Here is a 27,729-nt window from a genome sequence, read left to right as displayed (position 1 = left end):
ATATTATCTACTTCGGAAAACCCTGATCAGATCAATTATACCAACCTTTCTGGTAGACGTGCCACAAGTTAAACCTCATGCTCTCCCTAAGAGCCACTCCAATCCTCTTCCTCTGCCTTATCCAATGCCCTGCTTTCTGCTCCCTGCCCCATCTGCCACTTTGGTTTCTGTTCCTTCCTTGATCTGCCAGGGTGACACATGCAGTGTGACGATGCTGCTTGTGGCACTCATGCTGCAGGTTGACCACCACTGAATTATCACCACTGGACAGTCACCTTGCTGGGACATCTGACCCCTAGTTATCTTTCCTGCAGGGGGCTGGACCCGATGATCTTCCGAGGTCCCTTCCAGCCTTACAATCTATGAATCTCATTATATTGCAAACCTAACCATATTGAGGCCCATCAACTAAAATTATAGGGATTTAAAAAAAACAAACCATGTACATATCAGCCATATTATACATAGACTGGAACTTTTCTGAGCAGTTGAAAATAAAAATTCCTAACCAACCAATCAAAGCAGCTAATCCACACCAGAAGCTAAGCACTTCCGAAATTTTATTTTCACTAATTATGGCATGCTCCCAGGAATGAGCTTCTAAAACTTTTCACCACATCTCCCTGTTTCACACACTCAATCAATGTATTTTACCACAAAATGCATGCAGGCTACAAATGTATGTCACCTTCAATGTGAATTTATACACAATACTACCAAGTTACAAAATCCCAACTTCTGACAATCCTTTAAAGAGATGGTGATTCTTCTAGGACACTGGGGTTGTCAACTGGGGGTACCTGGGAAGGCCCTAGGGGGTATGCGTGGGCAGGCAGAGACAGAGCACCACCCTGTGCCGCTGCCTCCCAGAAGCAGGGTGAGGGCGGCAGTGCCCCTCTGTGGGCCACATAGGCACTGCCTGGCTGGCTGGACAGGAGAGGGGAAGCTCCCACGTGGCGGCCACTGCTGCCACCCACCACCCCACACTGCTGCCGCTCCACCTCTGGTTGCACCCCCCCCCGCTCTGTGTCCAGCTGCTGGTGGTACATCTATTAAAACAAGGTCAAAAACCTCAGTTCTAGGATAACATTTACCATGGCTCAAACAGGAGTGAGAGATTTATGCCTCACAGAATGATTTAGTTTTTGCAGAGTACTTTTGTAGGTTTTAGAAAACAATATGGGGTGGGAAAGTAGTCTTACCATACAACTCACAATCATAATTACTCATGTTCACTGCAGGAAAGCAGCGCAACAGACAAGTAAGTTATTAGATTATTTTTATTAGTATTTTCATTCTATATAATCCCATTCTTTTTTTCATCCCATTGCATTTGACTCATGCTGGTATTCATATCATCTCTTAGTTGTAGAAAGTACAGAAAGATGCTGCAATTTTCCCCTGCAGCAGAATTTTACCAATTTAATTCACTAATCTAATCGTGTGTCACAGCTGCACAGCTGAGTTCCTTTAACTCATACAGAGATTGAAGCCAAAAAAAAGAGGGGGGGGGGCGGGGAATCAGGAAACTAAACTTTAGTGTATCAAGTAAAATAAAAACAATTGATTTGGCCCTAATATTTGATCATTGTGATTTATGAGCTAGATGGAAATTCATTTCTAATATAAAATATTTGGGTGCTCTGAATTTCCCTCTAATTGCTGGTGCATCACAATATCAATAGCATATTTTTTTCTTCTTTGAATTTTTCCACAGAAACTACAGTCCTAAATTTAAAATGTACAATAAATCTTTGTTGTCCTAAAGGACAAAGTAGGTTTATTAACGCATCATTTCCAAACAGTATCTCTTCTTCCCCTAATTAGTCTAGACAAATTCCTGGAAGAATCCGGTTTGAAATCACCCCAATGTTAAAGATAAGTAACTACAGCCATAGATGTCCACATCATCACTGCCTCTAATCAGCAGACTAAGTGGCTAAGCTCTGGGTCTGGTGGAGGGCTCTGCATCCTAATTTACTCATCACTTCTCACTGCAATCTTTTCTCCTCATCTAAAGGAAAGAAGCAATTTGCCCTGGTTGGATTGGCCAAGACAGACACATGCAGCATCTGACCTCTCACTGCCCACAGAAGAAGTCAAACTACAGTTGCAGCCCAGAAAGAGGGTCAAGCACTCGACTACTAATCACACACAGGCTGAGACACTGAGTGCCAAAGTGGCACATCAATTTTTAAACTGCAGCTTTCCTGAGACCTTCCAGATGGCCTTTAGAAAGAGGAAATATTGCAAGGTTTTGCTTTAAGCACCAGAGATGTCTGGAGACTGAAAAGAAACTAATTCGTTAGCATTTGGACTTCAAAGTTGCTCTCTCTCTCGGGTTTTTTCTCCACCTGTTAAAGATAAAGGCTACTGAACCAAGTTAGGAGACAAAAGCAGACTCTCTCTTTCAGCTAATTATTACAGCTAGTCCTATTAAGGATATGAGTGTATCAAAACTTTCCAATTTGAGTTCCTATTCCTAACTCAGCTGTAGAAAAAAAAAATACACTAAGCTAAAATGTGTTATGGATGATCACAGTCTAGAATTTGGTACAAATAAGTGAGACAAAATAAAACCAGAACATAAATGGCTTAACAGTTTTTACGTAACAGGAGTCAGAAAAAGTATTTTTCAATGCCCCCGTGCACTTTTGATTCAAAACTGGCTTGTACCAAAAGAGAAAAACCTAAAAATACTGAAAGAAGAATGAACTTTAGGGCACAAGGAAGTAACGACAAGTCCTGGCAAACTAATAGGAGGTTAAGAAAAACCCCCCAGAAAACACTCAGTTAAGGCTGATTATTTAGCCTCAATTCACTAGACAGTGTCTAGAATAGTTAAGTGTAAATATGTATGTCCACTGAACTTATTGGAACACCCAGGAAACCTGAAGACAGTCCAGAACAGAGCACTTACCTTTACATCTTCCTATGTTTTATAATCTTTATACTGTTTGAGAAATTTAGCTCTCTGTATATTAATAAACAAGATGAAGAGGCTTCACCAAATAATCTCTTTATTTCATATGGTTTACTTAAAATCTGAAGCAGGTGCAAGATCCTTACATACCTGCATGAGCTCAAAAACTTCAAGGCACATGAAAAGCCCTATTGAGAAAAGGCATAATCAGATGCAAATTCACTTTGTTTAGGTACAATCCATGAGCTGTGCATTTAGGTACTATAGGAAACATTAATCATAGCAAACTGTAATTTTTGTTATCAGTCTAACACTAATCAAAAGGGAAACCTGTCACTACCGCTGACCTGTGAAACGTCCCAATTATACTCTTTGGAAATGACAGGAGCACTTAACTTCCTCACTGAGTAAATGACGACGATCAATCAAGTTTGAATAACAATGAGCCACGGAGCTGAAAATTATTTTTTGTATAGAATCTACCCAGGAATTTATGAAAGGTGAAAAGCAACCCAAGGTTTTAGGGGCATTATGGCTTTCAGCTAGTGCAGTGCATATCAAACACTAAACAGAATTTATGTGTTTTAATTTTCTAAAAAGTAGATGTGGACTTGGTGCTACAATGCATAACATATAATGCCAGATTTTAAATATGGGGGTCATTTTCATAAAATATTATGCTTATTGTTCACACCCTTGAGTTTCACTGGGGACTTTTATTAAATTTAGATTTCCTGTAAAAATATTTAACAGCTTAGTTAACTACCAAGGAATTAAGCCCCCTTTCCCCTCCAAACAGACACGTTTATTTTTTTATATCACTTTAAACAAGAAGCCCCTTTTCCTTTTTTGCTCTCAAATGTGTAGTGAGGTTCATTGTTGCTGCACGTTGCAACTTTTGAATTTGGAATGGGCCATTACATTTTAAAATAACAATGGAAAGAAGAAACAACTCTGAGGAGAGCTCTGGAGCTACATTACTCTCATCAGAGAAGTCATCAATATAAATTCTACCTCCCAGGTGAGAGTACTTCCTCCGCACAGGCCTTTCGCTGTGCCAAGACTAAGCTTCATGAATACTTCATGAAACCTGAAACACTCCACTGCTGCCCTCGCCTCACTTTTTTCTTTAGAAGAAGAGTAAACTTTGGGATCAGGTTTACATTTGATTTTTCAGCTGCAGTTTCAAATGACCAATGAGCAAAGTGGCTCACAGAGTAAATGCTTAAATTGATATTTTGATTATGATGCAACACTTCAAAGCAAGTGCCTTTTGAAATTCATGGCAGATATGATTTAGACACTTACAAAATAGCAGTAAATGATAAAGCAAATAATTTGCTACCTTTTGGCTTACTACATAAGACACAAGCTTGCGAGATGGGTGAACACAGAGAGAAAGGTAGAGACAGAAAAGGCTTTTTCTCTTGCAGGCCAGAGAATTAAAGCCCTGAAAGGTTGATAGTCACCAAAAGTCTCTGCTTTCCAATACTTTTTCACTGACCAAGATAAAACATTTGTGTTCTGTTAGCTGACAAGAGATCACATTACAAAATCTGTCACCCAACTACATCATTGTTGGCAGTCTTTAGAGAATGAAGCGTTGATTCCCTATTCTAACCCTGGAAAATGAACTATTAAAATTAATGCTAACGAATATTGGGGCACTGTGGCAGTACTGTTTTTGCTGAGATGAGCATATTCTCCAGATATGCAAAAGATTCCATCTTCCAGTGTTGTTAACCTGTCTTCTTCAAATATAGTAAATCTTGTATACAGAAAAAATAAAATAATGCATCTTAAGTAGCATGTTTTCTAATTCCTGAATATATCCTTTGCTAAGCAACAATGATTTTAGTCCAGCTAATTTCCAAGATGTAAGGCCAAACTTATTTTCATGATGGAAATACAGTAAAAGAAAGCGACCTGCCCATATTTATATATTGAACATCTCCTATTTGAATTCCTCAAAGGGCAGGAATGTGATAAAAATTGATGAGATGACAATTACAGTGACTTCAAGAATAGCTTAAAGCAGTACTGACTTACGCAGGTAGATAAGGGTACTTAGCCCTTTTGCTAGCAAAACCCCAGAAAAACACAAGTGGATGCTTCCTTTTTAAGGCTCATTTGATAAAACAAGAACCCCCAAACAAGATATCGGGTGCTGGTGGTAATCTCATCATAACTCTCTGCTTTGGAGTCTATGCCTTATAAGATGTTCAAGGTGTTAATCTTTCTCATTATAACCATGCACCCAGTTAAAACACACAGCTCATTTATCCTAAATATTAACAAACTAGACAAACACAATAAGCCCAACCACAACACAACACTTGGCAAGAGACCAAGAAAAGGCTTTGGTCCTTTCCCCAGTTTATACAAATTGATTGCTACATTCTGTTAAGAGGATTTAGAAAACTGAGCCTCTGCAATCATAATTAAACAAGCAATAAAATGACAAAAATATACAATGCAATCAGTTTACAGAACTAGATGTAGAGCACTTACTAATTATTTTTTAAAAAAAGGGAGACAAAGAAGATAGCACATGAAAAAGCCATATCTACTTACTAAAACACCACTTGCAAACTACAGCTGGGACCATTAAATAAATTTTGTATGGTCTAATTAACTTGGTTTGCAATCTCAATTACTTTTCACCCAAGAAATCACTTTTGTTCAGTTTTGTGTGTGTCTGTTTCTCTTTTTAAAAAAAATGATGTAAGGCATCCTCAGACAAGTGAACTCTAAACTTCATTTGTCTTTCAGCAGGCTTGATGGCTATGCATTTAAAAACCCATTCTATCTTATAAACTAAAAATTAAATGTACTCAGCTGTGATGGTCGTCATTGCATCTGCTATTTATATGCTAATACCCTCACTGGAAGATCTTGCAAATTATTCCACCATGCCAATATCTCATGTGCATCTACTCACAGCCAACTAAATATTTTTTTTTCCTAGAGGACAGAAGATTTTGTCCAGGAAGTAGAATACTTAACATACTGGAACCTATTTGAAGCAGAAACGAAGTGTACGCATTTTGCATTTAACAATAGTAACTTAACTATATTTTAAGTCATTTTAAATGAAGGTTGGGGATGTTTATGTAACCAGCAGACAATAGTCATGACTGAGTGACAAATCTTTCTACATTACTAAATAATGGAACAGAACAGTCAAAACAATGCATCTTACATGGAAAGACTTTTACAACTTCTCCTTGATCCCATCCCTTTATATAGCCTATAATAAGATGAAAAAGAAATAAAACCACAGACATTTGATAGATTTTTCTTCTAATGACCAGTGTGCAAGAGAAATGTAAAATAGCTACATTTTGAACACAAATTCAAATCTACATGACTTTAGACCTGTTATCATGCAAAATGCATTTTAATTGCAAAAGTATTGTTTTTCCATTTCTATTTGTTCAATAGTGTCCAGGCCAGACTAGGTAACTTGATACAATGTTGTTTGGGAATGTCCTTTTCCAGGTTTTTTCATGTGGACCAAGAGAGGGAAGTAGATATTTAAGTGGTTACATTTCAGACCAAGCAGTAAGGAAAAGGTTCAGGGCTGGCGAGTCCACACATTACGTTGCTAATGACCTTGGGAACACAAATCACTCCAGCATGAAGTAATTTTTCTTTTTTTTTTTTGGGTGTTAAGTAAGTATGGTAGTCTAAGTGTGTTACTGCTTTGAGGCTATCTTGGATCCTAGTGAACCACGATTCAGATTAAATAAACATACCTAGTATTCAGTGGTCGAATTAAGTTATTCTTTTACTATGCCATTCAGGTCAGCAATCAGGCTATCAGGACTGTAAGTGGCTGTAACAAAACCACGATCTTTGGAATATACTGAGCTCTGCCTTGGGGAGCTGCTATTGTTTATATCCTGAGGTCAGATGCTCGCGCTATATTTAGGCGACCAATTTCTGTGGATTTAGGTAGCTTTGAGGATCTGAGCTCCAGTGCTTCAAAATTAATATGTTAAAAAGTTATAATTTGTATAATTTGAACTTGTCATAAAATAAGTACCACACTCAACGAAGTGTTGGTTTAACAGTTTTAGGTGAAACTATCCAAGATTTCAAAATATAAAAACTTACCATCTTTCCCTCTCCTCTGAGTAAAAACTGCTTGAAGTCTGCTAACTTCAAATACCTTGCAAGATTAAAGTTGATAAAGTAAGTAGTTATGGCTCCTACAACATTTCTGCTACCTACCTATGTTTAATTTGTATAAGAGCAAAAGTGATAACAAAATCAGCACAAATTGATCTTGCACAAGAAGTACAAGCCATATGCTACCCTTAGATGCAAACAGAGGCTCCCACTGAAGTCATGTACAACCTCACAAACATACATATTACACAGAGAGAGGATCATATAACAATATAACATTTTTTTTGGGGGGGGGGAGGGAGGGTTATCCCTTAGCTTTTTATTTTAAGTTTGTACCAAGTCACTTACCGACAGCTTTCACAAAGTAAATCTGTGTACTGCTGCTCTGTAAAACCAAATTTTCAGAAAACTGTCTCCAGCAAGTAGCATAGCTTGGGTCTCTATCAAGTCCTCTGTGATGTGTGAACTCTGCCAGCTAATGGCTCAGTAAGCAACGCATGGAGAGATTCCTATGTATAATGTTTTTCAGTAGCTTCATAGTAGATGTGTTCAGTTTAACAAGAAAAAAAAAGATTATTTTTTTTAATTACTAAGACTTCAAACATTACTTGTGGCTTAGAAGTGAAGCTGGGTTCTTTCCATCTTGTGAATAATTATAAATAAGGAAACTCCATAAAGCTGTCTTCACAGTTTCAACTGTATTCTCTGCCCTCAAGAAGGATTCACCATCTCACAGAGTGAGGAGGGGTCATCTATAAAACCTTCAGAGCTACAAAATAAGCAGCTTGAATGAAGACCATTCTTATTTGGAGTCTATTACCCTGAATGCCGTATACCAAACCACAGTAGACTTCCTGAGGGGTTTGTTACTACATCCAGTTGGTAGATGCAAGAAGGTGCCAATTTTCTATAACCATGCTCTGTGCTTCAAACATTTCAAGAACTTCCTTTAAGTTGTTTCCTTCTTTGCCCCTCAATCTAGACTAGGGAACAGCAGATAGTTGAGACTGGTGTTATGAGGTCCATGATTTCCTATGCTCACTTCTGGTGCAAACACCTGTTTCAGAGTGGGATAATGCAAAGCCTACTGGCACAATAAATATCAGCTTCTCTGACCAGTGTGGCTTCAAGGCCTTCCCATACCATGTAGCACTTGGTAAGTAGACCCAGCTGCTTTAGAGATATTGGATCGTATTTTCATGATCCCCCTGATGTATCTGTAATAAGATGATATTTAAAAGGTTTCTAATTTTATTCTAATTCCTTGGTTACATACATACATGCACAAAAATGCAGTTTACTTTGATTGTCCAATATTTATACACATATTTTACAATGACAGATTACAAGCTTTTATATATGGATATATTTATATATGTGTGTATATATATATATAGATAAATTGTATTTATATCAGTATCTATTGATATTTATCTATCCTTTTAATCAGTCATTGTAAAACATGTGCATAAATATCTGACAATCAAAGTAACCTGCATATATATATAAATATATAAAATATGTTATTTCATATATATAAAAATCTAAGTAACCAAGTAATACATATAAAAGGGAACTTAGCACTGCAAGTGGCTCCCAGGCAACAGTTAGTGTTTCAGAAGACCCTGTTTACAAATATCTTATTTAAACAGAATTTGTAGGGCTAGAATTTCTAATGATATGAAAGGTCTTATTTTAGCATTTGTCTGATATACCTTAAACTCATAACATTAAACCTTTTTACCACCATACATCATAATGTGTATGGTGTAATCAGTAATTTAAATGCAGGTTACTTTGATTGTCAGATATTTATGCACACATTTTACAATGACAGATTACAACCTTTGATATTTTTCAAATGTTGCATGTGTTGGTATTGTATCTATGCTGGGATGTCTATAAAATGAGGAAGCCACATTAGCAACACACCCGACATTTTAAAAGTATATTTTATCACTATCACTGAATTATAAGGGGAAAAAAAATCTTACGAGGAAGTGTTCATTAACCTCTGGTTCTGTAAATAGATGGGTGGCAAGGAGGTTTAATAGGCACATCCAGAAAATATAATGCTAACCATGTGTCAGTTGACAAGAAAGCTCACAGGGAGCGTCAATGACACAAGTGAAGTCAACAGCAACTTTGTCACTGACTTCAGTAAGTGCAAAGCAAGACTTGGGGTTCATGGTCTTGAGAGTTTCTCATGAAGAATAAAAATGTGATTCAGCAAAGAGCTTTGGCTCCCAATGGAATCTGAAGCAGAGACTCGTCTGACAGAGGGCTGAGTGTTTGGGGTCAGGGTTGCCATCCATCCAAAAGTGTGGGCAGATGAACAGGTGAGGCTGTAGGTCTGACTACAGAGATTGTGCAAGCAAGATAATGTTTCCTATTCTCAAAGTGGTAAGATAACACAAAGTTAATTTTACTGTTATAGATCCCAGTTCAGCAAGACATCCTGAACTTGAATCCGTAACAATAAAACTGGGTGCTTAGCTACCTTGCCCTTTACTATGCCATTGCTCCTGTCGATTTCTAAAGGGGTAGACAGAAAAAATGTATTTAGAGTTCAGTACTAGTAATGGCCTACATGTACTTAACTGGTTTCCTGGAACAGGATGTTACAAATACAGTTACTTAGAACTGAGTACATTATATTTTGGTTATCTCCTGTAACAAATACATGTCAGGATTCGTTTTTAATTCTTCTCTTGCTGCTATTCCAAACCTGGATAATTTTGTCTTCCCATTTTTTGTAAATGTGCAGGTAGGCCATTACTAGTACTGAATTTTAAATACATTTGATCTGCCTACCCTTTTAGAAATGAACAGGAGCAATAACATAGTCAAGGGAAAGGAAGCTAAACATGGTACTTGATATTCAGAGGAGAATCAAGAGCAAGTCTAAAGATCATGGGAAAAACTTTAGGTACATTACACAGATTAACATGAGGGTTAGGTTGGTAAGTGACTGAGAGAACCAACTTTGTTTTAACTCTAGTAGAAGATCTACTAAACTGCAATGAATAGTGCGTGGATCAGGGACCATCACAGTAGCAACATTTAAACATAAGAAGATTTTCATGGTAAGAAATATTTTTAAATAACTCTTAAACAGCAGACAGAATTATACCCCGTAAAAGTCACAAAATACAGTTTTAAAAGCATTCAGCTGTAGAAGAGGAAAAAAAGAAACTATCTAATTAAGTACTATATAAGATAGGTGTGTTTAGAATAATAATTCGTTTTGCACTTTTTTTTTAACATCACTCTTGTTTTAAAGCACCAATTATGGCAACAGAAGAATGCTCTATTCTGAAAGCTGATTATGAAGAAAGTCTCACAGAAAAATGATTACTATATGAAAAGGTTAAAACTAGGGAAAAGCATGTACAGTGTTTTTATGTATAACCTACTCAATGTTAAAGGTTATTCCTCTGCTTCTGCCCTTAGATTTATCCTGAGCCATAGCTGGCATTTTGTCTATTACATACTTACTAAAAACAAAAACATGATGCAGTGCTTATTATTTTGACTAGTCATTACAGTTACTGTATCTGAACATATGATGTTCTACTGACATAAATGATCTATTAAAGACGAAAACATTTATTCTCAGTTAAATTTATGTCAGTGTTGGAATTTGCAGGATGTGTAATAATGCCCTGCTGTCAATCATCACACCCAAATTCATCCCTTTTCCCCATAGGAGAGGAAAAAAAATCAGAAGCCTGCCTACCCAGCCTGTACTACAGGAAAAACCTAAATAAATACTAGGGTGGTATGAAATTTCGCTGAGTATTTCATTTCAAAGCTGTTTCTATGCATTTTGAGCTCGAAACAGTGAAATTGAAACAAAAGAAAAAGTATCGAAACAGCTTTGAAACAAAATGAGGGCACTCAAAATGTTTAGAAAGTTTCAAAATGTTTCGAGTTTTGAAGCAGCCCGGTGGTAGGAGGCAGGGAAGAGCCAGGGCTGTGCTCCCAGCAGCTCGCAGCCCCATGTAGCTCAGCCTGGCGGGGAGTGCAGCCCTGGCTCACCCTGCCTCCCGCCGTCGGGTTGCGCTCCATGGAGCTGACGGAGCCGACTGGAGCACAGTGCCTGCTCTGCCCGCCTCCCACCACTTGGCTGCGCTCTGATCGGCTCCGCCAGCCCCATGGGGCTCAGCCCGGTGGTGGGAGGCAGGCAGAGCCGGCGCTGTGCTCCACCTCCCACCACCGGGCTGAGTTCCATCGGGCTGTAAGCTGTTGGGAGCTGAGCCCAGTGGCAGGATTTTTCATAGCTGTTGGACACAGATGTTATAGACATTAGGGGCTGGAAGGGACCTCAAGAGATCATTGGGTCCAGCCCCTGCATCATAGGCAGGAATTCAGCTGGGATCAAGTGACCCCAGGCAAGAAATAAATTCAGCTCTTTTTTTGAAGGAATCCAAACTGCCCAGCGCCAGTCCCAGCCAGCAGCAGGAGCCTCCTGAGATCTGGCAGGTCAATGAACACTATAGAGAGAGGAGCTCATTGTTCATGGCTTTTTTCTTGCAACTAATGCAGTGTGAAGTTAGTCACTCATGGAGTACCCAGCTCTGAACCCACACTGCCTCTCAGGGTAGACTCTCTCAGCAAGGACTTGGCGTCCTTTCAGCAGGACCCATGCAAGTATCTTGCCAACCACACAAAGCAAAGATATCCCTCAGTAGTTGCTGCAGTCTGCTCTGTCCTCTTTATTTTTGTATAAAGTAATTATCTTTTCATCTTTCAGATCCTGGGGTATGTGGTTTTCTTCTCAGCAGGCACAGAGAAGTGTGTGGATGTTGCTCACAAGCTTTCCCCCCACTGCCTTTAGGAGCTCTGGAGGTATCTGATTGTTGCCTGCTGCTTTCCCAGGTGCAAGCTCTTTGATAGTTTTCTCTTCAGTTAGTATTTGGTCCAGCTCCTGCATCACTGGGAGCAGGGGGATGGCAGCTAAGGCAGTACCACAGATAATGGCATCCTTTGAGTAGAGTTCTTTGAAATAGTCAGTCCATCGGTCAAGTTGTTCTTGCCTGTCATTCCGGATGGTATGGTACCGTCTTTTGCTTTCAGGTTTGCAGTCTTTTTACAAGTTGGACCAAGTGCCTCTTTAATTCCATCACAGGTATACCACAAAGGTGCCGGCTTTCAAAGCAGATCTGAATTTTTTTGCTCAGGTCTTGCCAGTACTTCTGGATACATTATCTGGTGGCTTTCTGGACCACAGACTTAGCCTCTTTTGAACTTGAGATTTCTGTACTTAGTTGGTTGTTGAAGTAGAGTTAGGTGAGCTTGCTTTTTCTTTTCTATGAGTGGGAGCAGCAGATGCTCAGATGCTGCAGGCCAGTCAGGTTGTTTTTTCTTTGTTTTTCCAGAGACATCCTTGGCAGTAGCCAGTGTCTTGTTCTTGACATTTTCCCACAAGGTGTCAGAAGCAGGGGAGTCAAGTTGATCTTTTTCAGAAACACACTCAAGCTCACACTGAAACTTTGCACGAGTGCCAGTCCTTCATGTTAGTGATACTGAGGCGAGGTTTGCCTTTTTGGCTTCACATGATGGATCTTTTTTTTAGGATGTAACTGGGGCTTGGCCTTGACAAGGGCATGGTCAGTGTCACAATCAGAACTATGCATTGATCAAACATGCAGTACATCGCTTTTTTAGCTTACCTTTTCTAGGACCTCCCCCAGATTGAGGAAAGCAGGCCACCTCTAAATAGGGTGGCTTGGACATCTGAGCCACTGAAAAATGCCTGGGTCTTTCCCTACCAGGATGAGTGACCATTGAGCACAGACCTTCAAAGTGTATGCTTGGACAGAAGAAAGAAGGAAGGGGTTGTCATGGGCCCTCCACCTTCTCTCTCAGCAGGTCTATAGGACTCCAATGGCAGGACAAAGGTCAAAACAATTGGTACAGGCCTGCTGTAGCTTCTAGCCAGAACACTACTCCGAAATGAAAGAAGCACCTGCCTCATCACGTCCGCAACTGCACCTTTTCTGGATGGATGTGGTCCCAGTAGCGTGGGTAATGCTGGCCAACAGGATTCTGGCTCATCTGTTTTTCTGGGGACATTTCCTTCACCCAGGAGGTTCCACTACCCCACCCTTAGGTGCTCCTCCACCCGGAGCTGTAAGGGCTTCCCTAGGGGAGACAAACCTTTTCCCAAAGGGAGGTTTGTTGACTGGCGCTGTCACTTGCTGTTGCGTTGCTGGTGCACCGTCTGTATATCTGACGGCAAGTGGGGAACTGGCCAGGCAGTTAACCAAACATAATTAAGGAGTGAGAACAGCACATAATGAATCTGTTCTTCCCTTGTTGAGACCAGGCAGAGGAAAATAACTTTATTTGGTGGGCTCTCTCTAAAGTTCAAGTTAAAATTTATGAATTTTAAAATATTCATTACTGAAGAAAAAAGTCTCCACAATTTATGCCTGGTTCCTAGGTTTAAATGAACTCAACCAGGTTTGGACTCTAGCAAGACAAATGTGTTCTATCCCCCAAACCTGCAATTTAAACAGTGGGAAGTGAATGCAGGAAGTTTTGCAACACAGGCAGGGCAGAAACTGCGCAGCATGATTTTTTGCTATTAGTGGGAAAGGATGCAGAAAGAGGAAAAGAGTAGCCTTTACACAAGGTATTGACAAGGCACTTTTAGGCAGGCCCCTGGCACATGTTCATTTAATGATCTGAACCCCAATCCCAATAACTGCACCCTCTGCCATGCCTCAGGTGCACGGCAGGATGCATGATTTTGGGATCAGGGATCAGATCCCAATCATGCCTTTACTACTTGCCAGAACCTAGGATCATGATCCTAGGCTTCACCTGAACCAGCAAGTTGAAAGGTGGGTGCCCACAGCCTGGCATGAACCATATGGTCCTGGGGCTGGGACCGACAATCAGCTGACTGAGGGCTCAGCCCTGGGACTACAGTGCAGCTGGTCCTAGAGCCCCAGGCATCGGGATGTCAGAAAGTCTGGGTGCACATATTTAAGGTTCTGCTCAGCCAGGGTGTCAGGATATGGGAGAGATCCCCTGACCCCAGGGCTCCCATGTGCCAGGGTTGCCAGAAAACCATGTGTGCAGCCAGGCTGCACAAGTGGTTTTTAAAGGCCTTGGCATATAAGGGGACCCCATGATTGGGGAATCTCTTCCCAGTCACAGGGTCCCTTTGGGTGACCTATGTCGAGTGCCTTGTTCTGCAGCTTCCTGGGAGTCAATCTGCCAGGTCGCAGGGAGGTCAGAATCATGCATGATTCAGTACCAGAACATAGCTCTGATGGGGGCTGAGGAGCAAGGTGTGAGGCAAGGCAAGGCAAGAACCATGCTGGGTTGCAAGGAGCCCTGTGGCTCCCTGGAACCCAGCAACCTCTGTCCAGCTGATGAGCTCCCCTCAACTCAGCACCCTGAAAACAGTGAAGTGCAGCCCCATGCAGGGCTGCATCACACAGCTGTCTACCTGCCAACATTAGGAGAGCTGTCAACTAAGCCCCACCATGCAGCTAGCATTAGGCTGCCTGGCAGGACTTCGCTGCCACATGTTCAATTTAAGGCACACCAGAAACCAGCCACAAAAATCTGAACACACTCAGCTTGAAAGTTCAACCCAGTTACCATTTATGGCATATTTAAGAGGTTAATTGCATCTTATGTGTAACATCTGCCAAGGGCCTTAGAAACAGAGGCACTACCATGAATGAGCAGCAAGTAAGACTTGGGAAAGAGCAGGGCATGGAGTTACAAAGGGAGTAGAAGTGACAATTTCTTTAACTGGCAACTTCTTAAAAACTAAGCTCTGATATACTGTCAGACACATGGGAAGCACCCCAGTATTCTTCCAACCACGAAATGGACAGAATGGAAGGCTTATTAACAAGTCAAATTTGTATTGTTCCTTTTTTCTTTTTTTTTTTCAAATCCTGGGTTGATTTAAAATGCAAGAGTCTTCATTATAACTTCATTCATTAGTGCTTAACTGACTTTTCGCACAGCCTTTATCACGATCTTCAAGCAGTGCATTTTTAGCAAATATTGTCTATTATTTGTGTTGCAACAAAACAACTTAGTGCCCAAATCTGGGATCAGGGGTCTGCTGTGCTGAATGCTGTGCATGAGTCTCATGGCAACATGGATGCTGCTCCAAAGAGCTTACAGTAAGGGAGCGAATCTCAAATGGGGTGTCAAGATCGTTCCAAGGGTTCTGCAGGCCCTGTGTCAGGAGTTAAGGGATTGCGCCTCCTGCAACAGGTGCTCCAGTGTCCCACAAATAAGCAGCATCCACAGCTGCTCTCCATGCCCCTGAGCTCCAAGCAGTGTGCACTGACACGTGGGCAGGCAGATGCAAGACCTCCCTTTTTAACTGGGCTTGTTTGCCCTGCTCCTCCCACACTCCCAAGCCTAGTGAGAGTCTCACATGACTGCAGTAATTGGCATGAGAGTCCCTGGAGGAGCAGCTGCAGCAATGGGGTATGTGTGCCTCCTCGGGTATAAACCAGGGAGGGGGGTAGATGTTGGAAAAAACCAGAGCAGAGTGGGGTGAGGTCCTGCCTCCATCCCCATCACATGGCACCAGCTAGATTCTTGCTCAGTGGTTCTCAACCAGGGTGCCACAGAATTCCAAAAAAATGTTATGGAGGGGTGCCTTGAAGCTAAGAAGTTTGAGAACCACTGGTCTAATGCCTTATCCTACAAAGATTTATGAACATGATTAACTGAAAGCACTGAAGTAGTCCTACTGGCTTCAAGTCATCTTTCCACACTTGGGTATCTACCCCAAAGAGCTTGCAATTCCATATTTTCATTATACATGCATATGGTACCTGTAACAATGAGGCTATGATTTCCACTTGGGCCTACTCAGATAAAAACAGTAACAACTCTGAAAGGTCTCGTCTCTCCAATAAATGTATTTTTGTTCCAATTACACTTTTATTAGCTTCTTTCTCCTTTTAGTCTTTTTTCTGGTAGTACAATGTCCATCTGTTATTAGAATCCCTTTGAGTAGAGCACGTTTGATTCTTATAACCATGAAGCGTAGTAAGAGGCAGCAAAGTTTTCTTTTCCTCATGTCTCTACATCACACGTGATGATTTTGTTATGCATGCTTGTGCTCGTTTACTGTACTTTGAAAAAATTTTCATTGCACAAGTCATGTGCCTTTGAGCAGCAGGCATTGCAGTAGGTGTTGCATAGTCTGAGGCTCTGTGCCACAGTCACAGGTAGCTGAACGGTGACTTCCACTTCTTCATTAGTTCCTTGGAGCATCTGACTCCAGCATAAAGGCGATTGAGACATCACCATCTTTGCCATGGTTTTTCAGCTCCTGGTAGTAAGGACTTGGCTACTGGAACGTACATTTTTTCCACTGTCAGGTATTTCCTCACCCTCTTGTTCCACATCTGTAGTCATGTATCCTTGCATGCGGCATCAAGAGGTTGCATGCTGGTGAGGAAGCGCCCATGCAACTTCAGACGTTTGTGCGCTGCGGGCCAGTCATACAGAGGATGTCTCACACCTTCTCGTTGTCTCAGTCGTTCTATCCTGCTGGCCACTGTTCTTCTGATATCAGGCAGAGCAATGCTAGCCAGCAGATATACACTGTTTAGGCTGACAGGCAGCAAAGTAAAGTGAGCAAAGTCAAAGTCCCATCAAGAAGCTCTATGCAGTTACTACGCAGACACTTTGTTGATTCTTCATCAATTCAAACAGTCAACAGAGAAAAATAGCTCGTATGCACAGATTATGGATTAAAATTTTGATTCTAATGCACGTAATTTCTTAAACCAAGATCCTAATAAACTGTGAAAAGTGCATGTAGCATAATACTTCTTGGTGTCAGTTCCTGGGTTCTGATTCTAACCTGTGGCTGATTCTGTTAAGCGAGATTCCAAAAACTGGCAGATATAATTTATAGTCATTCTTACACCTTCAATCATATTCAAAAGTACCTTCTCCACCCATTCTCTCACAGGGTTTACCTATGGCACAAACCCTGCTTGCTTTGCCTTTGAATGTAGCTATTACTAAGTAAAGGTATATGGATGTGGTCACAGTAGTTCATCATAAGTGTTCATTTTTTTTATCAGAAAAAACTACAACGTCTCTGTTTTAGTAGAGAATTCTGCTGTCTAGGAAGAGAGAGCCACATTCCTGGTGGTCAGATGCAAGCTCATTTAAAAAGTCCACATCAGACATGTGGAGAGGTGATGAAGTCATAAATATACATCACGTATAAGAAGCAAAGGTATTTTCTCAGAATCACTGTGTCCAGGGACTTCTACAAGTTGTATCCCCATCGAGGTCATCACCAGGAAACACTTCACCTTGCCTATTCTTTTTGTAGATAACATAAAAAGCCTGCTCTTCTATGATTAGCATAAATATAACAAATGTCTTAGTTTCATACCTACATAAGCCATCCCAGGGCATAAGGTATTTTAAATTAGTGTACTATACATAGAACCTGGAACTCATAAGGCCAAACTAGACAGAATACAAGCAGATTATAAAAAACACTAAAAATGCAAACAATGCACCTTTCAATTATGTTTTGGTCCAATACCTGTTACATTTTTCCCACTCTGGTAGAACATATTTCCACATGTTGTTACTGTGTTTCAGTCTCATCTGCCCTGCAATACATTCTGCGGCTTCCACATCCAAAACGCAATTGAACTTGCTAAAGAGCTGCGAATTTACTCAAAAATTAGGTTACCTGGAAAACAGTGTCTAACCGCCCTACAGGATTTTTGACTGTGCTGAGGAAAAAAAAATGTTTAAACAAGGAAAAATAAAAACACATGTTCTGGGACTGCTGAATACATAACCACAGAGTAAAAACATTTTGATTTCAACAAGCAATTTCAAGATTTTGGCAGAACTCCACCTATCCAACTTCATTTATAGAAAAGTAAAATAGCCCAAGAAGTGTGCCAAAATGTCCCACCTGTCTGGAGTTAAAAATCGCTCTCTGCCATTCAAACCTACATTACTCTGCTCCACTTTAAAACAGTCAGTCTATCCCATATTAGAAGAGTTTTGGAGAATTGATCAGCTGGTATGTTTAAGTGATGTGCATTAGCAACAAAAGTTCCCCTGCTGCTACTTATTGCTGGCTCCACCAAAACATCCAGGCCGCGGGCGCACGAGTGTGGACGTTTGTTTGCCCAGGGACAAGCATTTTGTGCTGTTGCTACTTGTCCCCAGGGAATGCCTCTGCGATGCACACTGTGGCGTCAGCAGGTTGCCCTGGGCGAGGTAGGGGAAGCTGGACCTAGCAGCCTTACTTGGAGTACTGGGGGCCTCAGGGAGCTGCAGGTACAGTGCTCCTGCAGTTGGGAGACAGACTGACTGGCAGCCAGAGCACAGCTCCGACTGGCCACGCTCCAGTTTTGGGCGGTGCATGCTGCTGCCAAGTGTGCCACCCCATTTTTGTTTTTCTGGTGTGGTTTATTTTTTACGCCAGGACGTCCTGGGGCCAAAAAGTGCCCCTGCACTGCAAGGTAGCAGCGCGAGGCACGCCTGCATGTGTGGTGCGCGGCACTGCAGATGGGTCTGCAGCACCACACTCCACACATCCACACTTGTCTGGATGCAGCCAGAGACAAAAATCACATGCCATTTTATACCCTCTCCTTTAACGCACAAAAAAGGGATCATACTGCAGTAAACTTTCAGGGTGACACTCACAATGGCACAGACAGTTGTTCAATTCATTTTAAAAGGTGTTTTAGTATAAGGTAAAATCCATAACCTAAATTTAACCAGCAAGGCATTTAACAATAGTTAAATAAACCAACAATGCCCATGTACATTGGAGATGTACAAAAGAGTTAAGGAATTCAAAACTGAGTAAAACAGATGTCCTTACTCTTGTGTCAGAGCACTCCTAACGTAGTTTTATATAAGTGTGTGTTCTATTTAAAAACAAAGAAAATGTATTGCAGGAGACTGTCGCCATTCACGGGGAAAACGTTCTCGTATCCCCTGCGAATACCAAAATCTGTGAACAAGGCACTGCGTTCATGAACGCAGTGACCCCGGTGGCTGGGGAGGGGACAGGGGAAGCATGGCTGTGCTGGTGATAGTGGGAGCGCGGCGGCAGCAAGCACGGAGTCCCCAAGGAGCTCCTTTAAGTGTATTACAATGCGGGTTCGGCATTCACAAATATTTGAAACAGCGAATGCCAAGCCCATGAATAGCGGGGGTTTCCTGTAAACATAGTAAACATTTACGAGTCATAAGACTAGATCAACAGAGCTAGTGGACAGCATAACACAAAACACTGAACTATTACCACGATTCTTCCCAGAAATGAAAATGAAATGAAAAATAGCAGTTATAATTTTTAAAATACAAAATACATTTTCTTTTGTAACTTAAAAGTTTAGAACAATTTCAATATCTGCAACATTTGATATTAAAAGAAAAAGCACTATTAAAAATGCAGCATCTGATTTTAAAAAGACAGGTATAATAACTTGAAAAAAAAGAGAATTATTTTCTAGGTGGAAATATTTAAGCAACATTTCAGACATAAGCACTTTATTTTGACAATAGAGTTAAACCTCTGAAAATAAGTATTTATTACAACACTGATCTCAGCCAGTAACTAGAATGAGTTCACTTAAATAGAGCAGAGAACTAACTTATTGCAGTAGCCCTGGTTGAGTACCTAGCTGAAAACATACAGAGTAAAAGGATGACCTGTTCTGGGTAAAGGAAGTGCAAAGGAAAATGTCCAGCGTGCAGTGTGCACTCCCTCTACTGGGCACTGAGATTATGCTGAACTGTCTTGAGACAGAAAAAAAAAATAGCAACAAGTCCAATTGTACAAGTCTTGAAAAATAGGAGGGGTTTCTCCTCTCAGACTGTTTCCTAATTTCAATCACAATTTTGACTTATGTCAAGAGGGCTTTTACACTTGGCCCATCTACTTTCAAAATGCAACACTTCTTAAAGGGTGTAAGTACCATTTATCTAATCTCAACCGCAATTACATGAATGTAAGTAGATGGTAACTACACACAAGCTTTCACCAACTCGAGACTACAGAGAGTGAGCCCCGTGTCTTACCTGTGCACTTTGTGGTCAGAAAGCCACCCTCCCCAATTGAAACCACACGAGTTCTTATAAGGCAATGACTACTCTTAAGTGGTAGTAAGGCTACTTAGTATGTACTGGGTTGGGATAGGCGAGATGTATGCCAGGATGTATATATGTCCAATACAACATCACGCAGAAAGAAGAGACCTGCAAGGGACAAACCAGTTGGCTCTGGACAATAAGTGCAGCATTTGTAGCAATTTTTCCTCTCCTCCCATAGGCCTGACTTGAGGCAGGATGGAAGGGTAATTTTATTATATGCTATGGTTTAAGAGCTGCATTTAGATGGAGACCCTCCTTTAACCACTAGAAAACTTTAATTATAAGATGAGCTCTCTTTTACTACACATGCAATGGCAGTCCCTAAAGTGCACTGAAGCAACACACAGCTATATGCCACTTCATAATAGATAAGTTTTCACTGCATCTGAGCTTGCTATAGAAAAGTTCTATTGTATAAAGTTTTGCGTTGCCAGTTAAGTGCTTTGGGATGGGGGGGGGAATATATAAAAGATATGTCCCATGGCAAGGTTCTTTGAGAAGATGTGGTATCTTTTATTAGACCAACTGAGTAGCTGGAAAAAGTTCTTAGCAAGCTTTGAGGCGCAATCACCCTTTTTGCACGCAGAAGCCTGCTAAGAACTTTCTTCAAACTACTCAGTTGGTCTAATAAAAGAGATCACATCTACTCAAAAGAACTGTGCCTGCCTATGTCCTTAGACCAGGGGTGGGCAATTATTTTGGGCAGAGGGCTACTTACTGAGTTTTGACAAGCCATCGAGGGCCAGGGGCAGGTAAATATTAATTTTCTAAATTTTTAGGGGCCCCGTGGGCCAAACAGAATGGCTTGGCTGGCCGCATCTGGCTCCCGGGCCGCATTTTGCCCACCCCGCCTTAGACCAACACGACTACAACCAAATAACAAAGGAAATGTTCCACTAATTTATAAGACAACAACACTTTCTAGTCCTCAAATATAATAAGCAAATGAAAATTTGGAGAGAAAATATTCCATGTTCGTTTTCATCATCCTCAAATTTCTCAACTGTGTTGCTCTGCAGGTCAATGTCCTAACCTGGGAAAGGGTGAAAGCCCCAACAGGGACCCAAAAAAAACAGGAAGCGGCTGAGAAAGCAGTATAAACTTGGATCTACAGTGCTGTGTGCCACAGAAGTGATGTGATCTTGTGTGCCAGAGCCACATGTCCTAATGCAACTCTGATGTACCTGGCCACATGTGCAAGTCACGTATACAGTAGTGCAGGTGTGTCAGGCAGTCGGCATTATGCCAAACCTATGCCTTTCTACTTTCTCCTCAGCAATGCACACATACAGCCCATCAGCACAGGGGCACTGTAGATATGGGCATAACACGGTGGTTAAGAATTCCAGGAGTGGCACTCTCTTAAATCCTGAAGCAGGACTTTATTAGAAGGGAAAGCAATATTAATCTTCAAGTGAATCACCCTAACCGCCTCCAGCTTCACGGCAGAGTTTCTGACTGAACGTCTCCACATCCGAACATCTACAGCTAAAGAAACTGTTGACACTGGGATTTTTCCTTGCCCTTGTTTGTTTCATTGTCTCACACTCACGCTATGCAACATAAAATCTTAAGAAAAGGAAGCTGAGCTCTCTCACTAACTACATCTTAAAACAGCTAGGGTTTTATGAAAAACGCTCGTGATCAAAATCAAAAAACTTTTGCCTGTGGCAACGTTACACAAAATATTCAATGACTGGGAACTACTCATCTAGATGCTACATTCATTAAGAATAAAACAAAATAAAAACATTAGCAATATAATAAAAAAATACAAAAAAAAAAATTCAAGGAATCAGTCTATATGAAAGGCTAGAATCAACTTTCTTCAAACTGGGTAAGAGTCGGTTCTGTTATATTTAAAAAATGATCCTGACCACAGAGCCAGGCAAGTACACCACTCATATACTTCTGTGACCTCCACTGGGGTGTTTGTATTGCATTAAAAGCACCAACGACAGAACTACGTGAGGGTGTTCTCACCTTTAATACAACAGTCCTATCTTGAGCTGATCTGACAAGCGAGAACCGTGCATAGCAGGACTTCCAAAACTTGTTGGTCTCCTTTCAACTAAAGCAGAGATGTTCAACCTGTGACCCTGATGCCACAAATGACATGGGCAGCCTCCGTGTGTGGCACATGGCAGACTGGGGATGAGATGGGCAGCACAGTGGCAGATCGGACAGGAAGCAGAAAGGAGAGCATCAGATCAGCTAGTGAGCCCTGGGCAGGAAGCAGGTGGCAGAGCAGCAGCTTGGTCAGGAAACATAAGGCAGAGAGCAGAAAGCAGAGAAGTAAACTAGGCAGGGAAAGCCATCGGAGTAGCACACACCCTGCACACACCGTCCCCTCATTTGTATTTCTCACTAGATTAGAGTAACTGCATCTGTTCTAGTGTAACAATCTTGCCATCAGGAAAGCAAATTTTCCAGATTCTTAACCTTCTGTTTTATACCTGCCATGAAAATAAAATAAAAAAATCATACCCTTTCTGATGGGCACAGTCTGGCTATAAGAGAGGGTCACATGGCATGACAATCTTCACCAAACAAAATTGCAGACAGTAATTGATGCTTTCTATCTGACTATGAATTGGCAAGAAATATCAATTGTCAAAATATACAGCTTGTCAGAGGTTACTATACAAGGTACAGTTTTTCATATCTCCTGTCCTGTGGACTCTGTGCTAGGAGTTAAGTAAAATTTGCTAATGCTCTGGCCCCTGAAGTGCTACATGCGAGTCAATGCTTCAACAAGTCAATGTGTCAGTATATGTCCAGCACGCAGAGGACACCACCAAAGATAAGAGAACTTTGTCATGGTGAGAACTAATGCTCTAATTCAATAGTAGCTAAACTTTATGGCTGGCATGCCACAAGTTAAGCCTCAACCCTTCCTGAGTGCCACTCAATGGATGAGTCAGCACGTGAAGAAATCCCTGCACCATTAGGATGTAATATCCTCTCTCTGATGGGCTCTATTTTTTTTTTTAAAGCAATGGAGTCCTCCCATTTCCCCAGCTGCTACTGTTTTCTTCTAAAAGAGAACGACAAACAAACAAACAATCCAACACATGCAGAGAAACCACAGGATGTTTATGACAATGCTTCTGTAGCTCATTATCTTCTGCATTCAGAGCTTAAATTTAAACTAGTTCAGCATTGGTTAAGAACAAGTGTGGGCATTTTGCCCTGAAATAAACTATTCCTTTATTTTCCATCACCTAGCAAGTTCCATGTCTCAAATGAATTGTAGAATAATAGAAAATAAGGGCTGGAAGGGACCTCAGGAGGTCATCTAATCCAAACCTCTGTTCAAAGCAGGACTATCCCCAATTAGATCATCCCAGCCAAGCTTTGTCTAGCTGGGTCTTGAAAACCTCCAGGGACAGAGCTTCCACCACCTCTCTGGGTAACTTGTTCCAATGTTTTACTGCCTTCCCAGTGAGAAAGTTTTTTCCTAATATCTAACCTAAACTTCCCTTGCTGCAACTTGAGACCATTGGTCCTTCTTGTCATCTGCCACTGATAAGAACAGTCCAGCTCCATCCTCTTTCAAACCCCACTTCAGGTAGTTGAAGGCTACTAATAAATCCTCTCTTAGTCTTCTCTTCTCAAGATTAAATAAGCCCAGTTCCCTCAGCCTCTCTTCCTAAGCCATGTGCCCCAGCCCCCTAACCACTTGCATTGTCATAAAAACACTGCATTCAGAGTATGTGAACTATTAAATATTCTACCCTGTCTTACTTAGCAGTGGGATTTAGAAGGCTTGACCTTTACATCAAATCCTGTTGACTGACTTCCAAAAGCGATAGGAGCACTTTTTTAAGCCACTCATAAAAGAAAAGCTTAAGTGTCCTTCAAGTCTTACAAGAAAGGCAGCAACTAATATTCTGGGCAGAGGGCCAGCATGTACAGCCTTACCTGTAAAACAGGCAACAGAAAAGGAAGCAAGAATCTGGATTGCTCCATTACTGGTTACGTGTATGTTCCACAAAGGGAAAAGCATTGACAAGAGTCTTCCGAAATATTGCTTTTCATTTAGATTTGGCATTTGCAGCTGGAGCAGTGTACACAGGACTGCTCTACCATGGCAAGGGAGAAATTCATACACTCTAATTCTGGTCTTGCCTGTATGCCCAGAGTTCACAATACTTGAACTCTGTTGTCATAGCATGAATCAGGAACGACACAAATTTAGTTCAGCTTGGGGTGATAAGCTCTTAGAACCCGATTAGAATCCAAAAATGAACCATGCATTTTAGCCAATATAAAATAAGTTTTAAATATAGTTTGGCCAGTATAGTACCAAACAATGTAATAGTTCTGTTTGACAACAATCAAATTTAACAAGTACTATTAAGCTCTTGTTTTCAATTAATAATTGCAGCCTTACACCACTGAATCTTTCTGCCTCAGTTTTGCTCTCTCTCTCTCTCTCCTAAAACTATCAAGGAAATAATCTCAATGAAACCCTGAAGTTTCCCATCTCCATCTACTGGCTACTTTTTAAAACATGCTTCTGATCATGTCACCCAACTGCTATAGGGAACAAGTACTACAGTGTGGGGCAGGGACTAATATCTTTTTTCTGAACTGTGAGTTGCTAGCACAGTAATAAACTTGCGATATCAGCAAGTACTATTAATGAGAGAAACATCAATGAAGAGATGACCAAAGGCAGAATAAAAGATGCACATGAAGCTGGAACTAGAAGAGACTTTTAAAATTAAAAGATCTATATTTAAAAAATATTTAAAGATAGCCAGTATTAAGATTTTATCTAATTAGTAAAGCCCCGTCCTCTACAAATACTTCTGAATGTGCTTACACTTGGCTCAGCTAAACAGTCGCAATGAAGTCAACTGGATCACACAATGATAAAATTAAGTATCTGCTCAAGTGTTTGCAAGATTAGTCTAAGAGGAATTTTTTGCTATCGATATGTTTTTCCGTAGGTAAATCAAGTGTTCCTAATAGTCCACTCCAGTAGCGTTTAATTTAAAGCACTCACCACTTTTCTTTTCCTCTCTTTATAGTCAATGTTCATGTCCTTATGTTTCTCCAGAGCCGTCTCTAATTTATTCTTAAGATCAATGGCAAACCTTAAACGATCATCACTTATTCCTGCTCGAGTGAACGACTACAAAACAAGAGATATATATTCTTATTATTTCTCCCAAATACCTCCTCAACAAAGAAATTCCTGGTTTTACTCCATTTTAACACAGCATGCAATAAAGCAGTTTGCTACAACCCTAAGTAACCACTAGCGAGTCTAATCATTTAACTATGCTTCTTCAAAATTTTTCACCTACAGAAGTAGGTGTTAATAGCAGTTACAGAGATACTATATTTATTTCCTTTCAATGTACAAAATTCCCTGCATGAAGCTCTTAAGCAAAGAATGTAGACCAGTGATTTCCAAAGGTAGTGTGCTGTGAAAAATGGGCTGCTGTACTATGGCAGCCCCACACACATCAAGGTCAAAGTCCTGAGTGGACCAGAACTGCGTGTAGGATTGGACCACGGACCAGACCTGGGCTGCGCACCAGTGAGTCAAGTGGGCTGCCAGTTTTAATCTGAAAAAACAAAAAACAAAAGTGTTCCCTAGGTATCAGAATTTTGGGAAACACTGCTGTAGACTATCTAAGGGCACTTTTACATGTGCTCTGGGGATGAGAGGGGCAGCTCTTTAATTAGAGGGGCTCCAAGAACCGCACTAATTAAAGCGCCACTGCATCTTGTGTATCAGCATCCCCATGCTTAAAAATGGCAGCAAGAGTGCTTGAACTGAGATTTAGATAGATAATATGCCCCCGCCATCATTTTTAAGTGCAGGGACACTGATCCATGAGACACAGGAGGCAGCTGGAGTGCAGCAACTGCCCATACTCCAATCGAGTCTGCTCCAATGTGCTGGAATTCCAGTGTGTCGAAGCAGCCTCCGCTCTCATGTATAGAAGTCCATAGGCCTCAAGTTACTTAAAGATGATTTGATATAGTATTTGCTTGCATCCACTTGAGCAAAGTTTGGGTAAGATAAAAATAAGCAGAGAAGAGGGTCATGCCAGAGGACATCATAAGGTGTGAAATATTTTTTAGACAATTTAAAATGGATTGGAATACAATCTAGGCTAAAGGTTGTGCTAAAGTTTCTTAGAGTTCATTTAGTGGTTTCATGTTAGACAAGGCTAACTTTAGACGTGATGTAGTTTAGACAAGGAATAAAAATAGGCATTAATTTAAGTTAAGAGCTCCTTTATAATTTAATTTCAAACCAAGGTGAGAATCCTTTTCCCTAAGCCTGCCCATCTGTTAGGTTTCTTAAGACTGTAAGACTAGTTAAATTTGCTTTCAAACTTTAATAAGATAGTTATGCATTTGGATACACGTGCAATTTATACATTTTACTTATTTGCTTGATATCCATTACCTGTGCTGTTTGGTCACTTATATCTTATCTGTGTTTTCCCCCAGGATCTGGGGGAACGTTTGTTCACCAGAGCGCCCCAAGGGATGACGAAGCCAAACAGTCATAAACTACTGCGAGACCGTTTCAGGCTGGACATAAGGAAGAATTTCTTTACTGTCCGAGCCCCCAAGGTCTGGAACAGTCTGCCAGCGGAGGTGGTTCAAGCACCTACAATGAACACCTTCAAGAGTAAACTGGATGCTTATCTTGCTGGGATCCTATGACCCCAGCTGACTTCCTGCCATTTGGGCGGGGGGCTGGACTCGATGTTGTTCCGAGGTCCCTTCCAGCCCTGATGTCTATGAAATCTATTACAATTTGCCACTATTATTTATCTACATTTATGCTTTTGAGTATTTAATTTTGGTGGGGGTGGTTCTTTAAACCTTTCTTTGCTCTCAGAATAATAGCAGAGGGCCAACAAGACTACAGATTATGATGAATTAAGTAATGAGTTTCTCAAGACTTGTCTGACAAAGACAAACTGATTTTTACTTTAAACCTACCACACAAGTCTTATTTAAACTGCGTTCTTTAAAAAAAACAGTTTAGTGTATGTACTGTATGATGTGCTGTATAGCATAACAGATACAGAATGACGATTCACTCGAACATAAATTTTACAAATACTGGTTGCCATCTCTCGTCTAAGTGTTTAATTAGCCAGCTATACCACCTCCCCTCCCTCCAAAACACTTCAAATCTAGACAAACAAGCAAATTATGTTAGCAGCTCCACAGTAACTGTCCACACATTCATACTTATCTCGCAGCAAGTGAGAGTTTAAACAAGGCAGTTTACTCCCTGAGGAATCAGGGCTAAGTTACCATGGCTTAACTTTCACCTGCTGCTATGCTGCAGTGAGCACTTGGACAGCTACAAAACATCATGTGCTACACAATAACTACATTAACTTACTGTAGTTTGTTTTCTCATTCCCCTATACTGGTATGTTCCCCCCCCGCCCCGCTTTTCATTTTCTTTCTTCACTTCTTTACATTTTACTATCTCCTAACAACTTTTGCTCACAGACCAAATATTTAAT

General features: G+C 40.8%; 1 protein-coding gene across 1 annotated transcript in view; it reads right to left on the bottom strand.

Annotated features, from left to right (window-relative positions):
- The window catches only part of UVSSA (UV stimulated scaffold protein A), an 82,657-nt gene that overhangs the window by 40,453 nt on the left and 14,475 nt on the right, over nt 1-27,729 (bottom strand). The window contains exon 7 of the mRNA XM_090035382.1: nt 25,224-25,352. Coding sequence (XP_089891508.1) covers nt 25,224-25,352 — 129 coding nt within the window. The remainder of the gene's footprint in view (nt 1-25,223; nt 25,353-27,729) is intronic.

This window comes from Crocodylus siamensis, chromosome 2 (assembly GCF_052110815.1).
Source record: "Crocodylus siamensis isolate JL-2025a chromosome 2, ASM5211081v1, whole genome shotgun sequence".
In the NCBI taxonomy this organism is placed as follows: Eukaryota; Metazoa; Chordata; order Crocodylia; family Crocodylidae; genus Crocodylus; species Crocodylus siamensis.
Note: the sequence above shows the minus strand (reverse complement) of the source record. Positions and strands in the feature narration are given on the sequence as shown.